The sequence below is a fragment of the Nelumbo lutea genome, chromosome 6 (assembly GCF_056320005.1).
Source record: "Nelumbo lutea isolate HS-2025 chromosome 6, American lotus-T2T, whole genome shotgun sequence".
Taxonomy (NCBI): domain Eukaryota; kingdom Viridiplantae; phylum Streptophyta; class Magnoliopsida; order Proteales; family Nelumbonaceae; genus Nelumbo; species Nelumbo lutea.
This window is the reverse complement of record NC_142689.1, coordinates 33,398,832-33,419,943: the sequence shown is the minus strand read 5'-3', so window position 1 is coordinate 33,419,943 and position 21,112 is coordinate 33,398,832. Positions and strand designations below refer to the sequence as shown.

At 40.4% G+C, this 21,112-nt stretch overlaps 1 protein-coding gene across 1 annotated transcript in view; it reads left to right on the top strand.

Annotated features, from left to right (window-relative positions):
- LOC148848438 (regulator of nonsense transcripts 1 homolog) overlaps positions 1–21,112 on the top strand; it is a 57,695-nt gene that overhangs the window by 18,015 nt on the left and 18,568 nt on the right. The window contains exons 12-16 of the mRNA XM_088949441.1: positions 4,974–5,045; positions 5,262–5,328; positions 7,262–7,404; positions 7,495–7,566; positions 7,647–7,775. Coding sequence (XP_088805567.1) covers positions 4,974–5,045; positions 5,262–5,328; positions 7,262–7,404; positions 7,495–7,566; positions 7,647–7,775 — 483 coding nt within the window. The remainder of the gene's footprint in view (positions 1–4,973; positions 5,046–5,261; positions 5,329–7,261; positions 7,405–7,494; positions 7,567–7,646; positions 7,776–21,112) is intronic.

Here is a 21,112-nt window from a genome sequence, read left to right as displayed (position 1 = left end):
AATCCCCATCTTCTTTACTTCTACACAGTTTCCCAATTAACCAAGTGATCATTTTTTTCTTGTCCCGACTCCCATAAGAAATCTCTCATCAACTTCTCCAATTTCCTAGCTTCCCTAATTGGTATCCTAAAAACAAACAAAAAATAAGTAGGTAAGTTAGCCAAGGTAGCTCTTATTAGGGTAATTCTCCCTCCTAAAGAGACATAATTCCTCTTCCATGAGGCTAATCTCTTCTCAAACTTTTCTATCGTTGGGGTCCAAAATCTACTCTCCCTAGGATTTGCCCCTAAAGGAAGCCCTAAATATGACATAGGCCAAGCAGATGTGGAACACTCAAGACACTCCGCAATAGCCTCGACCTCCCCTACCTCCAAATTTATACCCGCTATGCATCTCTTTTCCAAATTTGTTCTCAAATTAGAAATACTTTCAAATCCTTTGATTAGCTCTCTTAGGTTTGCTACCTTTTCGCTATAACCTCCTTCACAAAAGATCATTAGGTCATCTGCAAACTGAAGGTGGGTGACGGGGACTTGGTGTCTTCCTATTCTCCAACCCCTAATGGCATCTTCACTGTCAGCCTTAGTAAAGATCCTACTAATCACATCAGCTACTAAGGTAAAAAGGAAGGGTGAGAGTGGATCCCTTGCCTGGCACCCTGCAAGTTGGAGAAAAGTCCCTCACCATACCATTTACCAGAATAGAGTAGTGACAAGTACTGATACACCCAAAAATCCAACTACACCGCTTGTCCCCAAATCCACAGTTTCGCATAACCTCTAATAGAAACTCCTAGTCTACCAAACCATAGGCCTTTTCAAGATCCAATTTACAAATGAAACCTCTCTTCCTGGTCCTTCTCATTTCCTCCACACACTCATTCGCAATTACGATTTGATCTGTTATTTGTCGCCCTTGAATGAAAGCCCCCTAGGTTTCACTAATGATAGAAGGGAGGACTGTTTTGATCCTCAACGAGAGCACTTTTAGCCAGAATTTTATAGATGCTTGTCACCAGACTAATAAGCCTATAAGGTATCAAGGCCAAAAAGGTGGCATTAATTCCAGGGCTTATAATGTGATTGTCTGCAAATTCCTTAAAGACTTCAACTAAATCCTCTTTCAACACCTCCCAACAGTCTTGATAAAAACCCATTGTAAAGCCATTTGGACCTGGAGCGTTGGATCTATCCGTTTGAAAGACAACTTTCTTAATCTCTTCTTCCTCGAAATCCCTTTCCAGCCACCTTGCCACTCCGTCATCAATTCTTGGCCATTCCACCCCTTCCACGATTGCTCTCTCACTCTAAGGTCTTCTATAAATCGATTTGAAGTGGTCCACAGATTTTTTGGCTATGTCATCCTGGTTGGTAATCACCTCCTCTCCTATCTCTAGCTTGGTCACAAGATTCTTTCTTCGTCTCCCATTTGCCAAATCATGGAAAAATCTAGTGCTCCCATAGCCTTCCTTAATCCACTTGTGTCTAGATTTTTGTCTCCAAGTGATTTCTTCCCTCAGTATCACCTCTTCCAAATCATTTTTCAATTGTCTCCTTAACACTCTGTCCTCCTCGGTCAACCCATTTTGAGATTCCTTTACATCCAAGTTTTCTATTCAAGAGATTAGGCACAATTTTTGCTCCTCACTTATACCAAAATGATCTCTATTCCACTCTTATTTTGGCTCTCAACCTTTTTAATCTCTTATGAAACTTGATCCCCTTCCATCTTACTCCCCTCTCCTCCTCACCGTACCATTCCTTCACTTTTTTCACAAAATCTGGATGGGTAAGCTACATATTTTTGAATCTAAAAGGTTTGGGTCCTGTAGGAAAAAACTCAGTACCTATCTAGATAGGACAGTGATTGGAGGTGACGCTGGGTAACGCTCTAGCAACCAAGTTTTCCAAACTATTCTCCCAGGCAAGGTTAAATAAGATCTTGTCCAACTTCGAACACAAAGGGGTTTCCTGAAGGTTGGACCAAGTGTAATTGGCTTGCAGTAGAGGTATTTGCTTCAATTCACATTCTACATTAAATTTTCTCATGCTTGTTGTAATTACCTGTTGGGTATTACTGGTTTCATCAGAGAGTCTAATGGCATTAAAATCCCCGCCCAGGCACCAAGGGCCATCCCATAGCCCCTTGATTGCATATAGTTCCTTCCACATCTCATTCCTCTCTCTATAGGAATTAGGGCCATAAACATTGGTTAAGACCCATACACACCCATCCTTCACATTCTTACACTTAATGGAAACTGTGTATCTACCTATCAATTCTTCCACTACTTCCACCACATCCTCCCTCCACAGTGTTACGATCCCCCTGAGGCTCCCCAAGAAGGAGACGAGCTCAAACCTAAACCTCTAGACCTCCAAAAACTCCTCACCCATCTCCTATCTAATTCCATCATTTTGGATTCTTGTAACAACACAATATCGGGGTTTTCCCTTCGGACTAAGTCTTTGATCATCCTTCTCTTTCTTGCACTTCCTAACCCTCTTACATTCCAGCTAATAATTTTCATTGAGACAAAATAGCAAAAATCCCATGAAAAGGCCATAATCTCCTCATTTTAGCCTCTTTCTTTTCTCATACAACAATCATCCTCCCTTTCTTTTCTCCATCCTTTTCTGCTAATGTTTGAGGTAAAATTTTACCATGCTCACACTTATTTTGGCTACAACATCTCTCAAAGAATCCTTCCTTTTTTTTTAGTTCCTCCATCATTGTACAGATCAATGCCCAAATTCTGTCTGCCTCCCCCTTACTACTTCCTTCCATCACCCTCTCTCTTGCATCAGAACCTCTGGGATGGGAAGCTGGAATATCTGTTACAAGCATAGCACACAAGTCAATACCTAAAAAAGAATTGACACCCATACCAGGTAGGACGGGGGTGGGACTAGAATCACTGGAATTGAGTTGCTGACAGGCGACAAATGGTTTTTAGGCCTTTCTCCTTTTTTGACAAAGTTGTGAAGTAGACATAGTGAAAGGATCACTTCCTGACGACCTACCCACTTGGAAATCCGTTCTGTGTTTTCGACACTGGAATACCCACATCCATCCTCACGGCCGATTCTTGTCCCTCTCCACTAACATCCTGTAATTCATTAGACTCAGGATCAGCTCCCTCGACGTAGGGAAGAGGAGTTTTCACAGCTTTAGGACCATTTTCTTCGCCATGTCTAGTCTTCCTGCTGCCTGGTTCTTCAATCTCTTCCTCTAAAAACAACAACTCTGTATGCAAACTTTCTATTTCAAGTAAATCATTGTTGCTTTTTGGAGACAGACTTCCCAAATTTATAGTTTCGTCTCTATCAGAATCGTCACTGCTGTTTTGTTCACTCAACCAATCTTTAAACCCTATTTTGTTCAAATCACTAGGCTTCAGGTATCTCGAGTTGTGCCTATCTTGTGAGAGACGGTTCGCTAGGTTGGATGGTACCCATTGTAGAGCCTCGAGACTGAGAGTCTTGAGATTTTGCGCCTGAACTGTTCGACCGAAAGGAGGGATTCGGGGTAGAAAAAGATAGACGCTTAATCTCGTTTATCAGCTCATCCCTCCTCTCAATCACGTGCTTACTTAAAGGGTCCCTTGGCCCATCTGTCTTGTAATGGGCCTTGGGCTCTCAACTTGTAATATTAGAACCCAGCTTTAAAACCTTTACTTAAGTTGCCTTCTCCGGCCCACCAGAAAAGGGATCCACTCGACTGGGCCCATTTTCTAAGTCTTTTCTTCCCACGTGACCTCTTAACAAATCACACCCCACTGTTTTAATGGTCGAATCAGCAACCCTCCCTGTCTGAGGTTGCTGGTTCAGCCCTCTCCCATTAGACATTGGTATATTTTTGTCTATTTCCCCTGACACCACCTGCGCAAAAGATTTGCCATTTGTCATAGCCTTTTCTTGCTTTCTACAGGTTTGACCTTCCATCTGCCCCAAAGCTTTTTGGCTTCCCAGAATTTGTTGGCCCTTTTTAGTGAAACATTCCTTCCCTTTTGAATTAACCAATCTCACAAGTCCACGTAATGCTTCTTCTACCTCCTTCTCCCATCCTACCATATGAGCCTCCTTCCACAGCCTTGCTTCAATGGAGGATGCTCGCCACATTTGAATTAACCAATCTCACAACATATCTTATCCCTTCTAATGTACTAAAACCCTGCCAGTTTATCTGCTTACCTTTTGAACAGGTCCAGCTATGAACTCTCTTAGCCACTCGATCACTTCCAATCCTTCCAGCAATATTGTACCCTTTTTCGCTTCCCTTACCTTCAGGCTTACCTTCCCCTTGATTCTCATCTCTTCGAACAGGAAATTTTTTGCTTCTATCTTCAAGGATCTCCTCCACTGACCTGCCTGCACGAACTCCATTTCTTTTTCCTCTTAAACTAGTTATTCAATTCTTTATACCCTATTTGCATTATACGAGACCCTGGTGTCCTGGTGACAGAAAGAAGGGGGATGCCAATAATAAAAACCTCTGTTCCTTGTTGATAAGCCATATGCCCAAACCCTAAACTTAAGTTTTTAAAGTAGTTAACTTTTTATCAAGTCAGAAACCTGTTTAAATAGAGATATGCCTACTTGTCATATATTGTGAGTTATCTTTTTTGTTATTTGGAAGATTTTGACCAAATTATGTTTTAACTTTATCTACTTTTGTTAGAGTTGAATTAATTTATTTGTTCATTTGTTGTGTCAAATTTTTTCATATTTCATTCTGGTATTAGTTCTCTAAATGCATTATTTAGTGGCCAATGTGTTACCAAGGTGCACTATGATAAATGACTAATTTCTACCATCAACTTTAAACTCAGTTCTTTAATTGTTAACGGTTTTCAGCTCAGGAGTTAACTGTTCATTTTATTATTATTATTATTATTATTATTATTATTTTTTGTGTAGGCATTGAAACAACTTGCTTTGTTAATTGATCTATGATATATGTTTACTTCTCAGGTTGTCAGGCTTTGTGCTAAATCAAGGGAAGCTGTGAGCTCTCCTGTTGAGCATTTAACATTGCATTATCAGGTTTGTGATTGGCTTGCTTATACATGGGTGCAATTTGTCTTCCTGAGTTAAAGAACTTCAACTGCATCAGGCTGAGGCCCATTTGCAATTTGACAAATGCTTAATCCAACCTGACCCATGTTGCAGTACAGTCACATTCAACATGGTGAACTTATGGGGTATAATTCACATTTATATGCTTTCTGCACAACATGACTCTATGTACGGTTTGTTCAGGTCCGACATCTTGATACATCTGAAAAGAGTGAACTTCATAAGCTGCAGCAACTGAAGGATGAACAAGGTTTGCACTTTTTAGCACTTTTTTGCTTCTTTGTTTTGTTGGATGGGAGTATCCACTATGTTATTTTGTCATTCTTTTGTATTTCTACTAGAGAATGGCCCCATGTACTAAGTAGAGGGCTAGTATTCTCATATTTTTTTTATTCATTATTCTGATAAGCTTTATTTTACATCCACTTTTTTGTATTTAATTAAATAGATTAAATCAAGTTTTATTTCTAAATAATAACCTACTATATGAGTTTTGTTTTTTGTTTTCTTTTTAGTGAAGGCAACTACCACTAACCTTTTTGAAAGTGGAGGTAACTACCACTAAGCTTTTGTTTGAGAGCGGGAGTAACCACTTTTGGGATGCTCATTCTTGAGAAAATACGATGCCACTTTTCTGAGGGAGAAGCTCTCTAATCTGATGACTTTGTTTTAATATATATTATATATACTTTTATTAGATTAACACTAGAATTTTATTTTGTTTGGGTTCAATTGACACATGCTGGTGTATGCTATTTGAACCCTTGAAGACTTAAAGTAGGAAGAACTTGATGTTTTGTCCAATCAACACATTCTTCTTCCTTTTTTTTTTGTTTTCTTAGGACAAAAACATGAGCTCAGTCCATGTATTTTCTGAAATTTATTTTCTTTCTTATTTTTCTTTTCATGAATATGTTGATTCCCTAAGATGAGTTAATTGTAACATGGTTTCAAACACTGGGGGAAAGGGGGATAAGTCACTACTTTGGGGAGATTTGGGTTCTTGGCACTTCTTGTAATTATATCCCTTTTTTCCAAATCAATGTAATTGCCTGTCACCAATAAAAAACATGTTGGTTTTGTATGCTCAGTATGAATTTTTTGCTTTTTTATGAATATTATCGATAATTATTAGTGAAAGATGGTTGTTGGTTGTACGAAACCTAAGGAGTTACCCTAGGATTCAAGTCTTTGAGGTTTTTATGCACCTAGGTGACAAGGGACCCCCTCGATTTCTAGCCTGCCTTGGTGCCTTGAAAACCTTGTGACTGACATCTAAACACACACACACATAAACAAAGAATGAAAGATATGTTTAGGGGAACCTGCCTTGTCGCCTTCAAAACCATATGACTGACATCTAAGCACAGAAACAAAGATCTGTTTACTAGCATATTATTTTCCACCTTTTGGATGTAATTAAACATTCACACATCTATTGGCATCTAACCTCTTGTTGATATAGGCTTTGTCATTGTATCTGAGCCTTGATTTTATGCTGGAATCTAGAATGTTTATGTATGGAAATATATAATCATCTTAAAGCAATTTTTTCTTTTTCTCAATAGCTGTTTCTGCTTGGTGTTTGTTTAGTTTTGAGTGCCAGACTCTCCTTGTTTGAATTCTAAGGTTTAGTTTTTTATTTCTCAAGTTCAAATTCATCCAAAAGCACATTTTGGGTGTAAATTTCTTATATATCATCAGATGTGCCATTTGCATCATGATTATTTTAAAGATTGATATGACATGTTTTGGTTGATCACAAGATGTTTAAATAATTAATTTTGTTTATTTGTTTATTATATAGCTAGTTCTTTACGTAATTCTTGACCTTGGTTATCATTTAAAGTTGATTATTTAATGTAAAAAAGGTGACTTGTGGATGGAAATTATAGTTTATCTGGTAAGAGTCTTGGTATATTGGCTAGTAGCACAAAGAAGCAGTACAATTTTGCTAAGCAGCATAGCCAAACTTATGCTGTTGGGGTGATAGGTGCTTTGGTGGTTGAACTGTTATTTGGTTAATACTTATTTTGTATATTGTGTATATGCCATCATACAATCCCTCTTTTACATGATTAAGTATTGTATTTTCTTCTTATTAATGCAATACTTTATCAGAAAAAAATGTGTCAACTGATATTCCCCTATCCCCATTTATCTGATGCCTCTACTTTTTATAGGTGAACTGTCTAGTAGTGATGAGAAGAAGTACAAGGCCTTGAAAAGGGCAACTGAGAGGGAAATATCTCAGAGTGCTGATGTTATCTGTTGCACATGTGTTGGTGCTGGGGACCCTCGACTGGCAAATTTTAGATTCCGCCAGGTTGATAAATTTGCCTATATGACAACATACCTAAATGTGCAATATCATGTTTCTAGTGTTGATTGGTAAGATCTTGTGTTCTACTTCCAGGTTCTTATTGATGAGTCTACCCAGGCAACAGAACCTGAATGCCTAATTCCTTTAGTGCTTGGTGTGAAACAGGTGCTTGACGGTTTAGTATACTCCTATCTAACAGTTGCTATTGTCACTTCAGTATCTAACTGTGTTTCTTTCCAAATTAGGTTGTTCTTGTTGGAGACCACTGTCAACTTGGTCCTGTGATCATGTGCAAGAAAGCAGCGCGAGCCGGGCTAGCCCAATCTCTCTTTGAACGACTTGTACTTCTTGGTGTGAAACCATTTAGATTGCAGGTACATTGGTCTGTTTTATATTTACTTAGCACACATAGGCTTGTATTATTCCATTCCTGGGATCCTGTCCTACCTTTATAATTTAGAGTATTGAAAAACTTTAACATCTCATTAAATATACATTTTGGTGTGGCTTGTTCATTAACTTGCCCATAGATTCAGCTCTTGACTGAACTCTAGATTTGAATGCTTTGTTTTATATATTTTTCTTTATCAGTGTAAAAGACCATATTGTGGAAATTTGGTGAATAAAAGATGGTTGTGTGCTTGCAATAGTATGGACTAATGTGGGTAATGCTCTTTTGAATCAACCATAGTTAATTATGTGGGTTTGCAGATGCACATAACTATTCATGGAAGGTTGATTGTGCAAGATGATACTTAGCTTGAAATTAGTCCTATTTTGGGCAATTTATCATAGTATTTTGACTTCATATGTCAAAGATGAAGTCAAGGAAGTGGCCAAAGGGCTGCACTTTTTTATAAGCTGGAGTGTTCTGTTATTATTGTTGATTTGTAGTGGACTTGGTGTTTCTTTAGGAAGTTTGTGGTATTAATGCGCATTGAAGCTAAATCAAGTTATTGTGTTTTCTTATTTTTTAGCAGTAGTAATAATTAGATTTATCATTATGTTAAGGAAGCCCCACAATCCCAATAGAAAGGGAAGGAGAACTGGTGCAACAAAACAGCCAAAGGCTGACGTGCTCCAAATCTTATCACCTTTAATCCAACGTCAGATTTAAACCTTGTTAAGAAGCCTCCCACACTAGCAGTCTGGCTTTTTTCTGGTCACTTCAGCCCTTCATAACTAATCGGGAAGGCTATAGGCAGATCTGGATACTGACAATCTCCTTCAAAGCTTAGGTTGGACCTTTTTTTAAGCCAGTTTTAAATCCTGAAGTACAACCATTTCAGCCCTCAAGGAGTTAGTTGCCTTTCCTGGTAGGGCCTGAATAGCTCATTAAGATGATACCTGTTGATCACTTATCACACCCCCTCTCACTGACTTGGGTTATCAAGACAACTGTTATCAAAGTTAGTATTTTCAGTTCTAACTTGTCTGCTTCAGGTTCTGCTAAACAGACAACTACCTCTTGTAGTCTTCTCTTCTAGGAAATGAAGTAGGAAGTGAGGACCTGCTTTTTAATGAATCCATTGAATCCCCTGTTAATTCCTCAAATGTCAATACCCAATATGCCTCTTTCAGCAGTATGAGGTCAATGATAACATCAAAGTCTTGTTCTATTGAATTTGTTTATCTTCAAATACTCTGCAGTCCTTGAATTGCAGCTCTTTTTTTTTTTTTTTTTTGATAATTGAAAACGATTTCATTAAACAAGAGGAATAAAATTTTACAAGAATCCCTTGGAGAGGCACAAGATGCAGCCTCGCCTAACTGTTACAAGAGATCAGAAATAAAATTACAATGCTGCCCAGAATAAATGGTCCCTGGTAGACCCCTGTTTAGCAAGATGATCAGCCAAAGCATTTGCTTCCCTACCCACCCACTGATATCTACATGTTATGTTCCTTGTTAAACATTTAACTTTTTTGATGAGATCCCTATAACTCCAAACAATTGAGTCTGGATTTGACAGCCAGCCCACAATCACCTTAAAATCCTCTTCAATCAATAGGTTCTCCACTCCTAGTTGATTAACAATCTGAATTCCCTGTACTGGAGCCAATATCTCTGCTCTTGTAGTCCCCTATCCCTATTGGGCCTGGGAATGAGGATATGATGTTGCCATTTTCATTCCTCAATACTACTCCAATGCCAGACGGTCCTGGGTTACCCTGGTTGCTTCCGTCAAAATTCAGCTAAAAAAAAACCTTCTGGGGGAGTTACCCAAACTGTGATGGCTCTGGTTTTTTCTAACTGAAGTGTGTGCAACTGTGGCCCAATTTCTCCAGATGTCATCAAATGAAAAAGAGCTGAAAGTAGCCAAGGTTTTCAACCAATGGATGGTCATGGTTAAGATACATTTCTTCACTTCTATAAAGGACCTCTCTTTATCTTGGAAAATTCTAGTGCTTCTTTCTTCCCAAATTGTCCATAAGGTTGGCTGCTTTGAAGCATCTCCACATACTCCTCCCTCTTTTTGTTTGAAGCATCTCCACATACTCCTCCCTCTTTTTGTTAGGAAAGCAAAGGTGTTGGTGCGAATAATGATTTTAGCTCTGCCATGCTTCAAAGTTTCGATACGATATGCCTGATATGGGGCATGTCGTATCGTACCTTTTGAAAAAGATACGGTCCGAAACACCCGGACCCCCAATTTTTTTTTAATAATAAAAAATATCTTATAAGCTTCCCAAAAAACTAAACTTTGAAAAAGAAAAACAAAATAAAAAGTATGTATCAGCTGTTTCTAATTTCTGATACGATACAACCGAAACTCGTATCGTATCGATACTTTGAACCTTGACCTCTGCTGGTTGATTCCACCTACACCTAAACAAAACAAAACATCCAATCCCAAAGAGCTGCAACAAAGGAAAAAGAAACTAGTAAGTGGTAACAGTGCACACCAGTTTGGGGACAAACAAATGAAAGGCTTTTTCTTTTGTAAGTTCTCCAAAGTATTAATCATACCAAGGTACACTTCCCAACAGAGAAGAACAATTGTGGGGGGCACAGGCTTTGTCCTTGAATTGCAGCTCTTGTTTAATGACAAAGTAATTTGCTCAGTTTTGTGCTAAGGGGGATCAAAGTGGAGGAGAATGTACCTGATATCTCATAGTGCATTTTCAATGAAGTGCCAAGAATAGGGAAAAAGTGGTTCAAAACCTTTGACATGAATTGACAAGAGAGGAATGGATTATTGGTTTTCTCTCCAGTCACGTTTACGTAGAGTATGAAAAAATGAGATGAGGCTTGAGGGGCACCAGGATCTCCTTTTATGTTGGTGTGTGCCCCTTACGTTGATTTGTCTTTGATGTGGCTCCCTTCAGTAGAGGTTTTGATTTTTGGAGGGGTGTGGCCCATCCTTAGTGTTTTGACTGGGACATGTGTAGGGGAAAAGGAGGCTCTTCAAGGGCTTCTGAAAAAGGATATACAGGAAAAAACTGATGAGGAAAGGATGTACAAGAAAAATATCTTTCAATTGCCTAGTTTCTTTGATTCAAACTCTCTAGGAACAAGAGAACAACCTTAAGAAGGCCTGTAAGAATAATCATCTCTTTTCTTTTCATGATCTGTAAAGCCTTTTCTAAACTCTTAAGTCCCAGGAAATTCCTGTAGTTGACAAAGGGACCTAATCCAGGTAGATTTTCAAGATTTTTTCTGGATGCAAACTTCTTGGGTCTTATCCTTCTCTAATATCCCTTCTCTTTCACACATAAAATAGCAGGGGTGATGGGATCTGGGAACCTCCTATTAATACTATGGCTGCTCAGTTTGGAAAGGAATTGGGAAAGCTCACAGTGCTTATGCAAAGGGAGTAAATGGGGAGTATGTGAAATTTTGAAAGGATGCTTGGTGCAGAGAAAGGTCTGTCTGAAGCTTTTCCTGCTCTTTTTGAATTGGGGATTGATAAAAAAGCTAGAGGCCTATAGTTGTACATTGTATGCAGTAGCAAGAAGACAATGTGGTTTGGACTGCACAGTTCAGAAGAAATCTAAATGATTGGGAAGTGGAGTTGATATATGCTACATGTTCTGTATAATACACGTGGAAAATGGTAGGCCTGACCATAGGTTTTGGCAGTGGGAGAAGACAGGAAAGTTCACAGTTAAGTCATTTTACAAGGCCTTGGACAGTGCAAAGGAGCAGTTAGTCCCAATCAACATCATGTAGTGTAAGAATGTGCCTTCAAAAAATTGAAAATTGTTTTGTTTGAACCGCTTACCTAAGCGGAATACACACTAGAGACAATCTCTTACACAAGGGTATGTTGCTGGATTCAGCTAAGTGTGCTTTGTGTGAAGGACTGTTGGAAATGGTGAATCACCTCCTATTAAATTGCATTTTCTCTTTTGAATTATGGGCCGGGATATTATAGTCATTAGAAGTGCAAAGCTGCTGCCCTGGATAAGTAGAGGAATTTTTAATGGGATGGAGGGTGGAGTGAAAGAGAACTGGTTTAGAATATAGTCCTAGCTGTGGTTTTTTGGTGTATATTGCAGGTGGGAATTGCACAAATTTTTAAAAGGGAAAAGAGCTCTACAGATTCAGTCTTTCAGAAAATCCTGGGAAAAATGTTTTCTTGGCTTGGTTGTCATAAGCTATTTAATAATATAGGTTATAATTCCTTTTTTGTACATGGCAATCTTTTTGTAAAGCAGGGCGGGGGGTATATGTTTTGAGAGGGCAGAATTTTTATAGTCCTTAGAACATCATCTTTTTGCAAACATGTTTTGCTTTATATTAATACAATTATACTTTACTTTCTCACAAAAAAAGTAGCCAGGGGTGATGTAGATAAGGTAGAGTCCTACAAATTTTGTTAACCGGTGGTGGGCTTGAGAAGGTGACTGAGGGGCTGTGGGTGATTAATGAAGAATATGGATGGAAAAGCAAGTAGAGTGCTTGTTATCTACCAAGGAATGAACGAGAACTTAGAAATATAGCGAAGCACTCTTGCTGTTGGGTAAACTCAAAAGAGAATAAAAGAAAAAGAAGAAATATGCGGGAAAACTAGACTTTGTTAAACCAAACTTTATTTCATAAAATCAACCCTTCTTTAACTCCAACTCACTTTATAGACTCAACTTTTGAACTTAGGTGTCTCTTGACTCCTACTTGGACTAGGAAACTAACCAAAATCGACTTCTAATTACTTTAAAATTAAGAGAAAAATTACCCATTAGTACACTTAAATAAGGGTTCTAACTCCTAACTCTAATGATACTTTGCAATTAGTATAAAAAACTATAGCTTTTTGATTAATAATAGTAAATTTATTAATTCAGAAGCTGATTTAGAGTTGTGAATTCATACAACATCCCAGTGAGGGGTGGGAGCTGCAACCCCTCCTTACAAGTAGACTAGGAAAAAATGCAGGAATCACAGCTGAGCCCAAAACAATTCTTCTCTATTTACCACTTGCTTGGCTAACACATCGAACAAAGTATTTGCTGATCTCCCCACCCATTGTACAGAGACCAACATATTCCTTGTCAACCAACTGAATTTCTTCATTTCATTCTTGTGGCGCCATATAGCATCTTCAGGATTTTTCAACCAGCCCACCACCTTTTTGGAATCCCCTTCAATTATTAGGTGCTGTACCCCTAGCTGGTTTGCAAATTGCACCCCTTGTACAGCAGCTAACAGCGCTGCCCTGATAGAGTTCCCAATTCCTAAAGGACTCGAGTAGAGCAACAGAATCTCTCCCTTCTCATTCCTCAAGACAACCCCCCATTCCGGATAATCCTGGATTACCCATGCTTCCATCAAAGTTCAGCTTCAGTGAGAAATGGAGGAGACCAGCTTGTAATTGATTTGTCCTATTGGGGGGAACACCTTGCTACTGCTGACCAGTTTCTCCAAAGGCCATTAAAAGAGAATTGATGAAAGTTTTCCAAAGTCTTCAGCCAAAGTATTGTCCTTAGCAGCACACAGTATTTCTATTCCTGACTGCTCCTTTCCTTTTCTTGAAAGATTTTAGCATTCCTTTCTTCCCAAAGAGTCCAAATCAGGGTAGTGCGAGCACATCTCCACATAAGTCTCCCTCTTTTTGTAGGCCAAAAACGGTAGAGTGGTTGAGGAGCATGCGAAATTTTGCTGGTAGACTCCAACTACTCCCAAACAACAAAAGTAGCCAAGCCCAAAGGTCTATAGAAAAAGGACAAGATATTAGTAGATGGTACCTCACCGTGAGAAGTGAAAATGGAAAGGAAAAGTGACAAGAAGCTGGAGCAAGGGTCTTAGAGTCATTGGGGGAATTTTGGGTATTAAAAAATTGATGGCTTTTAGAAAGATGATGCTTGTTAAGAGGATGGGAAGAGGAAGCGACACAAAGTTTCAGGTGGCAAATAGGTGGAAGTCAGTACTGGACATTGAAGTTAAGAAACTTCTCCTAGAAAGCGGAAAGGCAAGAGGTAGAAATCTCTTAAAGGTAGAGAAGGTAGGAGGGCAATGATAATTCTACTGGAGGAAGTAGTCCTCTGGCTGAAAGGTTTCATCGATGGTGTACTCCAATCCGTCAAAAATGTAGGGTGGAGAAATATATTGGAATTGGAAAGGAAGAAATTTGTAGTGGAACTAAGATGCAATAGGAAAGGATGGTTCACTACCATCACCGTGTAGTTTGGGGACTGGAAATAGATGGTTTGCTTACCGAAAGGGAAGAATACATGAGGTTGGATAAATTTTGTGGCTGAGTTATAGAAGTTCCTGGCTGCAGTTGATAGCCATCTGCAAATGAAGTACGAACAAGAACAAAGCAAAGATGAGAGTATCCGTAAGATCTCGAGTCAGGCACTGAAATAGGATTCATTCAGTTGCAGAAGGGCAGTAGCACTCTCAGGCAAGGGTCTGAAAGTTTGGTTTGAGGCTGAGAAGGATGAGTGGGAGAAGAGGATGGTGATTATAACCAACAGGGACACACAAGACTTGAGGAAGGTGTTGAAAGTTGTGGTGAACAATTTGAAGCTGGATGCGAAGGTAGCCTTAAAGCCATTTTCAAATCGGAAGGCAGTCTTAGAAATCAAAGACAAAAAAAAACAGAGGTTTCACAGCTTTTGAATGGGAAGATGGGTTGGTATATGTACAAAACTGGAAACCTCTATGTAATGAGTTGGTGCCTCCCAAAGGGAGCTTCACACTAAAAATGGTTGGATTCCCATTTCACCCCTGGAACGAATCAAACCTGGACAATATAGTAAAGATGTTGGGTGGTGTGGTGGAGGAAATCAATATGGAAAATTTCGAGCTGTGGAGGTTAGGGTTAAGGGGGTGGAACTAGAATCGGTCCCAATGGTAGTCAAAATGTTGGTTGATGAAGTTTGGTATAAGATCTGGCTGGTTTCAGAGAAGGAGGTGGAGTTTTGGGGGCGAAGCACGAAGGAAGGATGAAGGTGATGTGGCGGGATGGTTCACAGGTGGCAACCATGGGTTGGAGGGAATGGAGGTTGACCAGAAGTGGTCCAAGGAGGAAATTGGAAAGGCACAGGTGGGAAATCAAGAGACACGCAAGCTAATTAAGGAAAATATTTTTTAAAATTTTGAAGTCACTCGAAGGATAGGGGCCGCGCTTCTTTTGCTGAGGTGGTCAAGAAGGGGGTTGGACCAATTGAGGGTTTGATGTGGGCTGGGTTGTCCGAACCGTTAAGAGGAGTCAGTGGGTCAACCATGAGTGAACCTGGGCGTAGCTAAGAGGATTATGGATGCCCAAACCAATGCTTGGATCTTCTGGTGGAAGTCGCCCTATACAGGACAATCCAAACCCCAGGTATGTATGGAACGACGGTGAGGAGAAGGGAGTCGATGAGGGCTGGGTAAAAGGTCAGATGGACGACTCAGAGATGGAAGAGGATTCCATTGAACAGTCCAGCATAGGTAGTGTTGAGACAGACAAAGAGTTAGAGGCTGAGATTGTGACAACATTAAATCTTGGTGTCTTGTTCTTAGAAGTTGCGGCAGATGGATCTGATTCAGAGCAACCACTACATCAGGCGACTGATAGATTAGTAGAGCACATCATCATTGATGGGGGCGAAAATTATGACTTGAACTTAGAAGCTCCATTACCAAACCCTGCTTACAGACATGAGGTGTGTAAGGATGTTTCTGAGGCTCTCTTGAAGCAAAGCAGGAACGAAGCAGTGATGAACAAACATGTGGGTACATAGAGGGACCAATATATAACAAGGGAGACAGGAAGGATACCATCTTAGACCCGCACCAGGGGGTTAGGCGACACTCATACACTTAATCTGGATCTGACTGCTCCCAAATCTAGCTCCCCTTTCACTCCTAGGTAAACCTAGGTAAATGTGTCCATTCAATTGTCGTTATTAATGAGTGCTCTGTGTCCTGTGTGCTAGATTCCAATCCCAGTTTAGAGGCTATAGCCTATGTAGCAGGGGGAGGGGCAAATAGTGGGTGCAACATTAGAGAAGACTGGGGGAGGGAGGTAGAAGAAGAGGTGGAAACAAATGATATAAGCCGAATTCTGGGAAATATTGAGAACTTGACAAATTAAATGGAGGATAATAATTCCCTGGAGGAAAGAAGTCAGGAGGAAGAAGGTACAGGTGGGGATGTAGGCCAGGAGGAGAGAAATAGAAAGATTGACAATAGAGAGTTGGGAATTGAGGAATCCGTGGCAACATTTGTACAAAAGCTGGGGTGTAAACTGAAAGATCTAAATGATCTGAAAAGATTCCTACAAAAAAAGAGAGAAGCAAAGACTAAAAGGAGGAAAATGAGTGAGGTGGAATGGTTGGTGAAGGATGGGGTGGGAGCAGGAGCATTGGAGCTAGGGGGAAAGGAGGAAAGGAAGAAAATAAGGGTAATAGGTGTAAGGGGTGGATAATAAAGAATAATGAGGTTTATTAGCTGGAATGTGAGGGGACTGGGTTTAACAACAAAGTGAGGGAGTGGTGGTTTGAGTGTAACCCATTGGTGGAATGGGAGGGGATGAATCTCCATAAGAAACTTCAATTTTTGAAAGCAAAAATCAAGGAGTGGAATTTGGTGGAGTTTGGAAGGATAGAAAAAAGAAAGGGAGATCTGCTGGATAAGTTGGAGAGGAAGACATTGAGCTCATGAGAGATTTAAGAAGACAGTTAGAGGATTGCTTGCACAAGGAGGAAATTAGCCGGAGGCAAAAATCTCGGTGTAAATGGGTGCAATAGGGGTACAAAAACACTAGGTTTTTCCACTCTCTAGCAGAAGGCAGGAGAAGGAAGAACCTGATCTCCAAATTGGTAGTAGATGGAGTTGAGCTAGTGCATCAAGAGGAGATTGCCGGGGCTTGTGTGAAGCACTTCAAATCTATCCTAAGAAGGCCTGTGTGTAGAAGGGTGTGGGTAGAAGGTTTGGACTAGCCAGATGTAGGGGTGGAGAACAGGAGAAGGTTGGAGAGAAGCTTTAGTTTAGAAGAGATCAAGGAGGCTGTTTTTTCTATGGATAGAACAAAAGCCCCAGGGCCGGATGGGTTCACAATGGGTTTTTATCAGGACTGTTGGGACATTTTGAAAGATGATCTTTTGTAGGTATTTGAGGTGTTTCACAGGAGAGGAATTGTCAATCTGGGTGTGAATTCCACATTTATAGCCTTAATTCCAAAAAGAAGGATTTTAGGCCAATTAGCTTGGTTAATAGCTTGTATAAGATCATTGCAAAAGTGTTGTTTTTGAGGCTGAAGAAGGTTTTTCTAGATATCATTGCACACTACCAAGGAGCTTTTGTGAATGGAAGACAAATCACCGATCAAATTTTAATTGCTATTGAGAGTGGAGAACTTTAAGAGGGATAAGAAGGGAGTGGTTTGTAAGTTGGACTTGGAAAAGGCTTATGACTTGGTGGACTGGGAATTTTTGAGGAAAGGTTTGACTAAATTTGGGTTCGGGGCTAGATGGTGTAAGTGGATCATGGGTTGTGTCTGGAATTGTCATTACTCAGTGCTAGTGAATGGGACAGTGGTAGACTTCTTTCCAGCCAGTAGGGGTATAAGACAAGGAGACCCCCTTTCTCCTTTCTTGTTCATTCTAATTGTGGAGGTTTTGGGGAAATTGATTCACAGAGCAGATTCTAGGGGGGCTCATTAGAGGCTGGAGAGTTGGGAGGGCGGAAACCCCTCTTACTCACTTGTAGTTTGCTGACGACACGATTCTTTTTTGTGAAGGCGGTAATGTGAGCTTTATTAGGAATTTTAAGTCGGTGATACAACTGTTTGAGCAAATATCCAACTTGAAAGTTAACCTTGAGAAAAGTTGTGTTGTGGGGGTGAATTTGGAGGAGGGAGAGATTAGGGAGAGTGCTGAAGTATTGGGGTGTGAAGTCTCGGGCTGGCCTTTGAACTACTTAGGGTTGCCTTTAGGGGATAATCCCATGAGAGAGAGCTTTTAGAACTCGGTGGTGGAAAGGTTCGAAAAAAGACTAGTGTCATGGAAAAAGAACTATTTCTCTCTTGGTGGGAGAATTACTCTTATTAAGGCCACGCTTGCTAATTTACCAATCTTTTTCCTTTCGGTGTTTAAAATCCCAGTGAAGGTTGCTAATAGATTGGAGAAGTTAATGAGAGATTTCCTATGGGAATCGGGAGAGGAAAAGAGATATCCTAGAGTGAGATGGGAGATAGTTTGTAGGGGTAAGACTTGTCGTGGCTTGGGGCTTGGGAATATTAGGAGAAGGAATATGACTCTGTTGGGAAAGTGGTCGTGGAGATTCCCATTGGAGAAGGAGAAGCTTTGGGCTAGAATAGTGGCAAGTATTCATGGGTTGGAGCACAATGGATGGGAAGCTGGAATCGGAGCTAGGACCACAAGCAATTCTCCTTGGATAGCCATTCATGACCTACTACTAGTTTTCTCCCCTAATATCAGGTATGATTTGAATTCCGGTAACTCCATAAAATTTTGGGAACAAACTTGGGTGGGGAGTGCCCCTCTAAAGGCTCAGTTTCCTTCTTTGTTTGCTCTTTCTGATTTGAAAAATGAGTCAATCTCGTCTTTTACCACTCCGTCCTCTTCCATTTCTGGGATTGAGTGGAACTTGGGTCTAAGAAGGGATTTGAGGCACTCAGACTTTGACATTATTTTGAGCCTTATTGAAATTCTTGATAACGTTGTCTTAGACCCCACTAGGGCGGACTCTAGAATTTGGACACCTTCTCCCAATGGCATTTTTACTTGTGCTTCTTTCTTCAAATTCTTAAGTCAGTCCACCAGTCCTACCTCCCCTCCTTTTCCTGTTGATGAAGTTTGGTGCAGAGCAATACCTCCTAGGGTTGGTAGTTTTTGTTGGGAAGCCTATCTGGAAACAATCAACACTGGTGCTTTACTCCAAAAGAAGAGACCCAATACTTGTTTGTCACCTCAGTGGTGTGTTCTTTGTAAAGCGGATGGGGAGACTGGTTTTCACCTACTGGTGTCTTGCCATTTTGCGAGGTCAATTTGGGAATGGGCTTTGTCCCTATTTGGTTGTTGTTGGAACCCCCCCATCAGACTTGCAAGGCCTTTTTAGCCTTTCGCTTTTCAGGTGGTGGATAAAAAGGGGAAGGGCAATGTGGAGAGGACTAAGGGCTGCGGTATGTTGGACACTTTGGGAAGAAAGAATTTCCAGGATATTCTCAGAAGCTCAGAGAGGAGCAGTAGATCTGAGGGCTATCATTCATATTAGGGCGGTACAGTGGCTGAAATCTTTGGAGCTTTTCACAGATTACAATGTGGATGACATGTTGTGGAAGTGGGGTGAAATTGCAAGTTGCACACAAACTAAGTCGGTAATGAGTGTGGCTTGGACCCCTCCACCTAGTGGATTCGTGAAATTAAGCTTTGATGGGTGTAGCAGGGGAAATCCGGGACAATCGGGGATTGGGGGTATTTTTAGGGATGAAAATGGGGTCATTTCTGCCATGCTCTCAGGCCCAATTGGAGTGGGTGACTCCCTTAGAGCTGAGATCTTTGCAGATATGGAAGGAGTCCAAAAAGCTAAGGAGTTGAACATCAGGAAACTCTTAAGTGAAGGGGATTCAGAGGTGGTGATTGGGTGGCTGCTAAAAGATCACAATGGCTTATGGAAGTACAATAATGAGAGGAGGAAATTCAAGTGGCTGGTGTGGGAGATGGAGGATAAGATACGTTGGGTTAAAAGATCGGCTAATTCCCTAGCTGATGGTTTATCTAAACAAGGGGCAGAAAGGGATTCACTTTTTTGGGCCAAGCTGTAACTTTAGTGTGTTTTCTTTCTTTTCTCTTTCTTTTTTCCTTTTCTTGAGATTCTTTGTTGCTCTTGGAAGATAAGCGTGTTTGTCTTCCTTTTGTAAAACTTCTATTGTTGAATTAATTAAAGTGTTATTGATCAAAAAAATAATGTGAGGGGTAGTGCAAGGAAGAGAGCAGTAATAGAGGAGTCAATCTGGAAAATAGGCCCAAATGTGGTACTCCCGCAGGAAACTAAAAGAGTAGAGCTTGACATTAGCAGGGGGTGTTGTAACAATGCGGAAGGAGGAAATTGAAGGGCTAGAGGAATTGATAGGACAATTTTTAGTTTCTATCAAATTTAGTCAAGTGAAAGATGGATTTGAATGGGTGATAACCAATGTGTATGGGCCAAATGATTACAGAGAAAGGAGATTACTAAGGGAAGAGCTGGCTGACATAAGGGGTTTGTGGGATGGGTCGTGGTGCTTAGTAGGTGATTTCAATGTAATCAGATTTATGGAAGAAACAAACAGCCCTAGACAGAGAACTACCACAAGTATGAGGAGATTTAACCAATTCATCGAGGCCTCTGGAATGAAGGAAATCCCATTATCACAAAGGTGTTATACATGGTTCAATCTGCAAACCAACCCAATTTGCTCTAAATTGGATAGGTTCCTATTTTCAAATGATCTGGAGGAACATTGGGGGAATCTAAACTGTAGAGCACTTCCGATGGTCACCGATCATTGGCCTACTGTACATTGCAAGGAGGAGGTGAGAAATACATGTCTTGCTCCATTTAGAGATGAAAACATGTGGTTAGAGCACCCGAGGTTCATTAAGAAAGTGGAAGAGTGATGGTCTGAAAGTAATTCTGTAGTGGTTTGGTGTGGAATGCGGTTTCATAAAAAGCTCCAATACCGGAAAGGAAGAATCAAGGAATGGAATCTATTAGAGTTCGGGAGATTGGAGGAAAGAAATCTGAGTGTGATATCAGAAATCAATGATCTGGACAACAAAGAAGGGAGAGGCAGGCTAACTGTAGAGGATAAGGAACAAAGATGGAGATTGTGTAAACAGTTAGAGGATCTTCGGGAGGAAATAAGTTGGAGACAAAAGTCAAGATGCAAGTGGCTAAAAGAGGGGGGGGGGGCAGGAACACTAGGTTCTTTCATGCCTTGGCAAGTGGCAGAAGGAGAAGAGATTTCATTACAAGTTTGGAGATTGAAGGGGAATCTGTCGCAAGTCAAAAGAGAAATTGCAGAAGCATTTGCTAATCATTTAGGCATATATTTAGAAGGTTCCTAAATAGAAGGGTGTGGCTGGAAGGATTGGATTGGCCAACACTGAAGAGAGAAGATAGGGAGTGGTTGGAAAAGAACTTTGAGTTGGAAGAAATAAAAGAGGTAGTTTTCTCAATGGATAGATCAAAGGCTCCAAGCCTAGATGGTTTTACAATGGCTTTTTACCAGGACTGTTGGGAGATATTAAAGGAGGACTTAATGTTGGTATTTGAT